The 9789-nt window shown below is 46.3% G+C and overlaps 1 protein-coding gene across 1 annotated transcript; it reads right to left on the reverse strand.

The window, feature by feature from the left end:
* Window positions 1-3413: 3413 nt before the first annotated feature.
* LOC112546169 (uncharacterized) lies at window positions 3414-8930 on the reverse strand. Its single transcript, XM_025185771.2, has 3 exons — window positions 8697-8930; window positions 5211-5268; window positions 3414-4802 (listed from the first exon to the last, which is right to left on the reverse strand). Exons 1-3 carry the CDS (start codon window positions 8829-8831, stop codon window positions 3595-3597), a joined length of 1401 nt encoding a protein of 466 aa, XP_025041556.1. The 5' UTR covers window positions 8832-8930; the 3' UTR covers window positions 3414-3594.
* Between the last annotated feature and the right edge of the window lie 859 nt (window positions 8931-9789).

Below are 9789 nucleotides of genomic sequence, written 5' to 3' on the forward strand. Positions count from 1 at the left end.
CTTAACTCTTTAGTCTTTAAGACACTAATAGACTATTTGTTGTTTTTTAGTTTTTCCTGTTACAGACTGGCTCAGCTAAATCTTTGAAAGTTATCTACCCAATTCCTCCCCTCCCCCCACTTCCCTTTTTTATTCTTGGTTCTGGACCGCCAACATTCTGGTCATCTGAAGAAGTGGGCTGTGCCCACGAAAACTCATGATACCATCTATGTGTTTTGTTAGTCTTTAACGTGCTACCAGACTATTTGTTGTTTTTTAAGTTTTTCGTGTTACAGACTAACTCAGCTACTCCTTTGAAACCTCCTTTCTTAGTACGTCATCCTGCTCCAATTGATGGCACTAGCTAATCTCCACAGGACTTATATTGTGCAGGGACAGGCTCATAAAAGATTCCTTGCTCCTCCACAAGAACAGGAAGCTAATACTCCTACCCTCCTTTGGAAGCTACACAAATGGTTACCCACATGTCAGCCGGCAGGAAATATTTGTAGAGAACAATAGAACAATATCACTGAGAGCAGACAGAGCACTGCTATGACATGTCTGAACTCCGGTTCCTTTCTCCTTGCATTCAGGCAAGCTCCACCAGCAGAGTACTTCCAGAACTGGGGGGGCGGGGGGAGGAGGAGAAATCATGGGTAGCCTCTACTTACTTTGATTTCCCAGTGACTCTGTCAAAGCAGGCTCAACTTTTGGCATGACCTGAGTGAGCTACATCCCAGAGCACAGAACCATGAGACTGTGTTGTCCCATGACATACGTTCACAAAATAGCCTGATGATTGGGGATCACATCAGACTACATATGGAGAAAAGAAAGTGGGCTCAACTACCTTTATGAGAGTTGAGAATGAGGGAGAAAGACCAGTCAGAGCCCATTTGGGTGAGTGGACTTCTTCCCCAAAACAGCAATTCTAGGTCTGCTGTAGAAGGACACTCCTACCCGCAGCCCATGAGCTTTTCCAAGCAATTTCCCATCTTAAACTGGTTTCTCCTTGGGCGAGAACTGTGAAGCATGTACATATCCAAAAGCTATGGAATGTCCTCATTTCAGCAAGCTTTGGATCAGGCCCCATCACAGGAAACTTACGATTTCTATTTTTAAAACTGAGCAGAGCTACTTTGGAGCTTTGACCTATTTCAGTTAATGCTGCTGCTTTGCCAGCTGCTAAGGGCTTTGCATTTGGATTTGCTATGGAGATCTTGCCTGTTGGTTACTGCAGGCAACATTGGATGGGACATGACTTTTGGATGCTCTGTGCTTAAGGCAGTTATCTGAAGAACAAGAAAATATACTGTGGGAATTGTCCCGCTTGTTAGTTTTACTAACGCTTAGTCTGGATGCTGGCCACTCTCCAGGCTGAGAATGGAAGGAGGGTTGAAGCATCCTGGGGGAAGTAGCACCAAGTCACATTTGGTTTGATTTGTAGGAGGAAATATAATCTCCAACCTTTCTCTGTGTTTTAATTTTTCAGCTTTGGGGGCCTGAATGGTGATCTTGGGACATCTCTGTGCTTCTATTACAGACCTGCTTTTATAATCCTTTGTCTGTCATCCTTTTAATGCAACATCCATTCAACATCCATTGAAACAGAGGCACTCTCCTTTGCTCGAGGTGTGTTGCTTCAGTTGGGAGTCTTTTGATGGGAACAGCTTTCAATTTCTGATCATTTCAAACTCAGGGGGTCCCGACAGACATTGCACAGCACTTTGAAAATAGGTATTGGGCCAGCTTCTGTATTCTCCAACACTGTCACCTCTCCTTGGGTTTACTTAGTTACAGCTTACTTTAACCTTCTCAGGAATGTCAGTTGGCAGCAGCATGTGACCCATAGGCTATTGATAACACTAGGAAAAGAGATCATGTTTAATGCTGTTAGGTAAGCATCCTCCTTGGGTCAATCATGACCCACTATTTATTGATTTATTATTGTTAATTATTACTAGTATTATTACTTTCACTGTGGTAACAAGTAGAATCCCCAGTCATAGATTCCAAAGCCAGAAAGGGGCCATTGTGATACAAGGCAGAGTAGATGATAACACAGGCCAGAGAACTTCCCCAAAATAATTCCTGTGGCAGATCTTTTAGAAAAACCTCCAAGCTTGACTTTAAAATGGTCAATGGTGGAGAATCCGCCATGACCCTTGGTAAGTTGTTTTGATGGTTAATTACATGTCCTGGATGGACCTGTTGTACTAGGTGCTGCACACACACAGAATGAGGAGCTTACTGTTTAACAGCTGTCTAGACTATGGGCAAAGTTTTGGTAGTCCATGTGCTAGGCAGCATAGTGCCAATCACAATCTCTTGTCCTAGCTTGACAAAGGCCTCATCCAATAGGTTTACACTGCTACTGGAAGCATGCCTCCTAGGCATTGGGTAGGCAGACCCAATAATAGCCATGTGGATGTTGCAACTGGGTTATCAACCTGAGTATGGACCCAAGGTTTGAGGTGGGCTTGTGCTCAGATGACTAGCCTGTGATGCTGCTGATGCTGCAAATCCACGCTGCTATTTTCAGCATGCTAGCTCAAGTAGTGTTAGTGTGTATCTGTCGGCTGGGGCTGGAAGGCATGCCCTCTGGTGCAAACTCATTAAGATATGCCAGGCCTGGCCCTTGTGACCACCTGTTAGCCTACAGAGGTACTCTGCTTGCAGACCATTTAGAGACGGTATTGCAAAAGATCCCCGATGTTCAAACTGCAAAGGCAGGTCATTCAAAAGCCTTCCACAGCAAGCCAGGCTCCTCTTGCCATAGCTCTCAGCCTGCGAAGACCCAAATGCTGGATGCAATCAATAATAATGACCTTCAAAGAGGAACACAAAAATTATACATACATGATTCAGTCTAGTGTGGGATTCAGTCTAGTGTGAACAGCTTTTCACCTGAGTTCTACAATTGTTTATTTTTAATGAACATTTACATTGGAAAAATTAAGGGGACATGAAATTTGGGTAGAATGTAGGTAATTTTGGGACTGACAGGAAAGGCACGTGGGAGGTACACTTCTAAAACTCTGATACCTCCTGAGCATGCTTTACATCTCTTTCCCAGAACTGTGTGTGAGAGAAGAAAGAAAGAACGAAATAAAGTGTGTGAGTGTGAGAGAGAGATCAGAAAGGCTATTTCTGTTCTGCAAGAAGTTTCTCATTTGTGCCATGAGACACACATTTTATTACACCTATTGACAATTATGTGCCCCAAATTAATACCTGTTTAGAGGAGAAATCACAGAGCTCCTGCTCTCTTGTGCATTCCTGCCACAGAGACTGAATTGCCATGCTAACCTGGGAAAGTTAGGTGGGGACAATGTGGAAACGAAGTGCCGCTTCTTAATGAAGAAGCCTTGCCACCTGGGTTCTTCCCACACCCACAGCTGCCACTACAAATAATCTGCATAACTAGGAGCTTGGTGCTTTGCTATTTATTGAACCCAGCATGTCCTGAGAGCACCACAGAATAGCAGAGAATGCCTTTTGTGCTATTCCCTCCCAGGTAGTTCAGATCCCTTTGGGTAAACCAGGCATCGGAATCCTATCGATGCCAGAAATTTAAGTCGGCTGGGTGGTAATTCCAGTTAGATGGCACCTTCACTTGTTAATGGTAGGTGGTGCTGTATCAGAACCTCCTCTTGTCATGTCTGCCAGGAGAGGTGTATTGTGGATTAAGCTGGCGCCATCACTGCTTCCTGCCAGCTTCTCATAGTCTGGGCTCAGCTGCAGAGTGCTCGTTTGGTGTTTTCTCTCCCAGATACTCTTGCGTTGTGGGTGGGTGTCACAAAGAACCTGCCCTCTTGGGCGTTGGTTGGAACTTTCCCAGGTGTGGCCAACAGATACCCGTTTTGCCAATGTGTCCTTGACCAAGATGGTGCGAGATGCCGAGAAGGGGCGGGAGGTCTGTTCAGGGGTGTGCTCTGAGCCGAAAGGCTGTGGGTTGACGAGATAGATGTAAACTTCGGCTCGTGGAGCCTGTGGCAAGCTCTGGTGAAATTCGGTCCTAGGATGGTGCTCAGGATTCCTCTGACGTGCCTGAGGCACGGAGTGGGGATAATCATTGTTGAGACAAGTTCTCGACTCTGGGGTGGGAGTCAGGGCAGAGTACACTACCCGCTTGGGGCCTGGGAGGATTGGGCTGGGGATGAAGTGTGCCTCACTGACTTGGGGATGAACGTGAACAGCAGAGCACTCTGAATGGAGGCCAATGGGTTCCTCTGTGCTGGGAACAGCAGATTGGTGCAGGAAACTCTGCCCTCGCATAGTTTCTCCTGCACTGTTCAGGTGGAGCTCTTTATCCCCAGTGGCCCTCTGGGGGTTGCGTATGTAAATGCCCCAGTCAACCAAGCTGCCTCTGGCCTTGGCAACGTGCTCTGGGGACCTAGTGTGAAAATGCACTGATGACACAGTGGATCCAGCTGGGCACGCTGGCTGGGGACTGTCACTGTCAGAGTGATGGGAGCTGGACTGGCTCTCCCAGTCTTGGTAATGCTGAGCTTGGTTAGGCCGGTTGTTTGCCTGACGGTGTTGCTGCTGGTGCCCATACCAACTGGCTTTCTCATCATCAGTGTCCTGATGGGTTGGCCAGGAACCATGGTAACTCTTGTCCTTCCTGTGATCCTGGGGACAGTGGCTTTTCAGACCAGTTAGGTTGTTCATGTTTACGGTTAGCCTCAGAGGATCAAGAGTGCAGTGAAAGCGCAACATGGAGACGTTCTTGTGGCCTTTGTTCAGTACCACTTCCTTCCAAGTGCTGGATTTCTTGTTGCAGGAAATAGCTGTTAGTGCTTTGATCCATCTGTATGCTTCAGGGGAATGAAGAGGAACAATTAAAAAAAAAAGAAATGAATCCATGGAAGTACAATATCTATGTCAGCTAACTTATAGGAATAAATTACTGTAATCTCTGGCCAGACAATATCTGGTTCCTTTCTTCCTTCTTCTCAGACCTGTCTATAAGGTGACCTTGAAGAGACAGAGAGGGACAGTAAAGGACATAAACAGAAAGAGAGATAGGGACAGACCACATCTACATGAAGATTTTGTTCTCAAATTTCCCACTGCTGCTAGTAGTTATGGTATATGGTAGCCCTTGTGTAGACAGGGCTCCTGCAGATACCAGTGTTTAGGACACAACGTCATCTAATTAGCACTGGCCAAAAACAGTTTAGAACAAACCAAAATTGAACGTTCCCTCATCTTCTCCACTTTACCTTTGGTGACGAAATACTGGGAGATTCTTTTCAGAAACTGACACAGGTAAATCCAGATCTGTGAGAAGGAGAAAAAAGTGGTGGCCATTGGGGTTAACAGCTTCTCTCTAGTACACATACTTCTGCCAGCCTGAATTCCTGGCCCTTTTCCCCCCAATGGGAGTTTTGTCATTGACCTCAAAAGAATGAAGCTATTGCCTCTGACCTTAGAGTGGAGCAGCAACTGGTTTTCCTATTCCATAAGTATTTTCAAGATTTTGAAGAATTTTCCCATTTTTGAACCGTGAGAAAAGTGAGTCTCAAATTTTTTAATGAACTGAAATTTTTTTTTTAAAAAAAAGTTTTGGTATGGGTCAATCAAAGCTTTCCATTTTGGTTTTGGCTTATTTTAAACTGTAAGATAACTTATACTTTGAATCCCCAAATGACTTTCCATTTCAAAAACATCCCTTTATTGCAATGCTCTGCCACAAACAGCTTCAGTTCCAATGAATTGGCATTTTCTGATGAAAATACATTTAGTCGGAAAAATTCTTGACCTATCTGTACCTGAACTACAAGTGCAAGAGGCTTCAAAAATTCAGTATCCACTGAGTCAACAACTTGTAATGTGATCACATCTTACATTTCAAGGGCAAACTCACCAGGAATTGCCCACCCACCCGCCCACCCACGCTACAGGAAAAAAAAAACCATTTTCAAGATGCTTTGGCCCTGGTATAACATGGAAGAAATTTGGACAGTCATACCTCAGTGGACATTATTAACAGCAATAGAAGAGAACGATATTCAGAACAGGATTATATCCACAGTGGATCAGATTGTGAGTCTTTTTTATCATATATCCCCACATCCTGCTAAATTAGGTCACATCACTGGTCCACTTATTTTCCTCTCCCCAAACTGCTGTATTAATTCAGGCCACGGGTCTATTTGGCCTAGAATCTCAGCTCCTCACTTATCAAATCACTAGTCCAGCTAATGTGTCTTTCCTCCAGCAGTGACCAGTATCTCATACCCATAGAATAAAGTGTTAAAATCCCTAATGCCGCTGGCCAACTGTGGAATGCCATTCAAGGGGAGGAAATTCCCTTTTGCTCACTGCTATGGGAGATTAGCATAACAGCTAATTACCCTTCTCTCAGGGGCATAACTACAAATGTTATTAGCCATAACCTCCTTTTTCAAATACAACAGATGAACAGGGATCATTCACTGCAAAGGAACAGCCAGCTATGGAGTATATTGTGGCAGGCAGCTAACAACAGAGGACCATTTTAGGATAGGAAATAAAAGCTCTTAGGAGAGGAGACTCAGCAGTTACAGAGACTAGAATTTGAGCAGGAGACAGTGATTAAACTCTTGGCTTTTACATAAACTGCCGTATGATCTTAGATGATCATAAGTGCTCAGAAGACCTGTTCTGTCTTATCCAGGAGGCTCAATCAGCACGGCAGCACCTAGTACTATATCAGGGCACTAGTTTCGTTGTGACTCCAGGAAGAATGGCCGTACTGAGTCATTGACCGCATTCCATGCAGGACAGCTCCCTCTAGCACCACATTGGTATTACTACAGAATGGGAGAAAGGCCCAGTGAATCACCCATGGCAATACAGTGCCCCCTAACATCACACTGTGGCAGTGGCGTCAATACTGACTCACAGGAGAGAATGTCCCCCAATTAGGGTTGCCAGATGGCTGAAACAAAAATACCGAAAACCCTTCCCCCCCCCCCAAAAAAAAAAACACGGGGAAAAAAAATTTCGTTGAAGGAAAAAAAAGGGGAGGGGGGACCAAAGTTGTTGAGCAAAAAGAAAAAAAAAAAAGACTCCAAGGACCTGGATACCAGGTTACCAGGTAGTCATTTAAAAAAACAAAACAAACCTGGACACACTTCATTGGAGGGGGGAACCGGCCAGGAAGGGAGCGGTGCTGGCCAGGAAGGGAGGGGCCTGGAAACAGCTAATGGGGGGGGGGGGCGCAAAACGGGGCTGGCCGGGGAAGATGGGGGGGGCCAACGGGAAGCAGGGCTGGTCGTGGGGGGGGAGGGTCGGGAGGAACAGGTCTGGCCACGGGATATGGGGGAGGGGGGGAGAGTGGCCGGAAGTGGGCAGGGTTGGCCCAAAGTAAGGGGGACAGGAAGCACAGCTGGGGGGGATCGGGGGCCGCGAGGGTGGCCGGGAGGAAGGGTGGGCGGGAAGCAGAGCTGGTTGGGGGGAGGGGCATGCAGCGGCGCTGGCCGGGGAGATCAGGAAGAGGAACGGGCCAGCGGGAAGCAGAGCTGGTTGGGGGGGGGGGTCGGGGGCCGCGGGGCAGGCTGAGAGGAAGGGGGAGCGGGAAGCACAGCTGGCGGGGGGGGGGTGCATCGGCGCTAGCTGGGGGAGATCAGGAAGAGGAATGGGCCAGCAGGAAGCAGAGCTGGGAGGGGTGGGGGGAGGTGGCTGGGGAAGATCAGGAGGGGAAGTGGGGGAGAGCCGGCCGGCTGGGAAGGGGGTGTGTGAGCAAATTGGCCGGCTGGGAGCGGGACTGACCTGGGCTTCCCCTCCTCCTCACACTCAACTGACTGAGGGCTTCCAGCAGCAATCGCAGCCCCACCTCCCAGCTGGGACTCCCAGCTGCTCCCCTCCCCCCCCACGCCAGGCTTCCGTCTGGTGCGCAGCCGGAAAAATCAGAAAATACCGGACATTGCATATGTCCGGTATTTTCTGATTTTTTTTTACCGGACAAAGCGCGCAAATACCGGACTGTCTGGTACAATACCGGACACATGGCAACCCTTCCCCCAATTGGTAACCCGCGCTCCTCTGCCCAACACAGCTCTGCTTTAGGAGATAAGCACCCAGAGTAAGGGATGAAATCCTACAGATATCTGTATTAATTCCAGTGAAGACAAATCTTGGACATAGGGGTCAGTATTGATCCAGGAGAGGAGCACTTGACTAGGGCACTGTGGTTAGTAAGGACTCAAGGAGAAGTGTCAGAGGTCTAAGGGTACGTCTAAACTGCAGGCTTCTTTCGAAAGAATCTTTTTTGTAAGAGATCTGAAAAAACGTCTTCTGAAAGAGAGCATCCACACTTCAAAAGCGCATCAAAAAAGCGATCTGCTTTTTCAAAAGAGAGCGTCCACACTCATTGGATGCTCTCTTGCATGTAAGCTGTGATTACTATGGGCGGAATGGCCACCAGGGCACCTGTGCTTTTTCCTGGAGGCCTCTTCTTTCAAAAAACTCCCTCTTCCCCATCCACACATGCCTTTTTCCGAAAGAGCTTTTTTGGGAAAGGTGTTCTTCCTCGGAGAATGAGGTTACCAATGTCGGGAAAATCCCTGCATTCTTTCGATTTTCTTTTGAAAGAACGCGATTGCAGTGTGGACATAGTTGAAGTTTTTTTTAAAAAACGGCCATTTTTCTGAAAAAACCCTGTAGTCTAGACACACCCTGATAGAAGCAGCAGCCCTCCCCACCTCACAACACTGTTTGCTTACCAGGAGGACAGTTTTGATGGTATTATCCAGTAAGGCAAAAAGGCCCAACAAGAGTAGGATGGCAGCTAGAACATTCTGGTAGTACTCGCTGATGGAGAGGCAGCTTTTGGGAATCTTCTCTCCTAGCAGAACCATTATTAGAAAAGGTGTTAAGCATGGGGTTAGTACACCATCCTTTTGGTTGTCTTCCCAGTGGTGCTGATCATGGCAAGAGCAGCACTGAAGAAAGGTGCTCAGGTAGTGAGGTGGATAAGCTAGGCTAGACCATTGTGATGATGGACCTATGTCAGTCTTGGATGTGACTCAGATGGTAATATGGACCAAATACCTCAACAGCCTCTCAAGGACCCCAGGCCAACCAAGACTTAATAGAAGGCTCCAGTGAAATAGATTTTCTTAAATAATTCTGTAGATCCCTCCCATGTCATCCCTATATATAATCTTGGTCTGTCTGCAATCTTTAGCTGCCTTCTCGCTAGAGATGTACGTTATTATATTATGAAACATTAGGCTTATATAACTCATTTACATTGACTCTCTGTTTTGAATGAACTATACTGCTTCAACTGCCCCCAAAAAGATCTGTACTTATAGGTCTGGTTCAGTTTTTGGGGTCTGAATTCTATCTTGACCTTCTGAAATTTCTGAAGAAGTGGATTTTGCCCATGCAAACTCATGATACTATATATACTCTTGCTAGTCTCTAAGTACTGTTGCCAGATGGTTTCAACAAAAATACTGTACACACTTGACATTACATCACAATCTACATTCCATCTTATTTAGTAAATACCAGACATTTATATTTTCTCAGTTTGTTTCCTGGACAGAAAGCTCAAATACTGGACTGTCCGGTTCAAAACTGGACACCTGGCAACCATATCTCGAAGGTGCCACAGGCCTACTTTTTATTTCTGGAATTTATGTTGGAGTTAAAAGATAATGGTTTGGTTCATGTTTTGGTATGGAAATTAGGGGAATCTTATGCTTATGTAGAAAGTCCCAGGTAGCTTTCAGTTGTTAGGGATGGTTTGACGAATTTTGTAGCCGGAAGGTTTTAAAGGTCTGAAAATACGTTTGGAATGGAGAGGTG

The sequence above is a fragment of the Pelodiscus sinensis genome, chromosome 18 (assembly GCF_049634645.1).
Source record: "Pelodiscus sinensis isolate JC-2024 chromosome 18, ASM4963464v1, whole genome shotgun sequence".
NCBI classification, from domain to species: Eukaryota; Metazoa; Chordata; order Testudines; family Trionychidae; genus Pelodiscus; species Pelodiscus sinensis.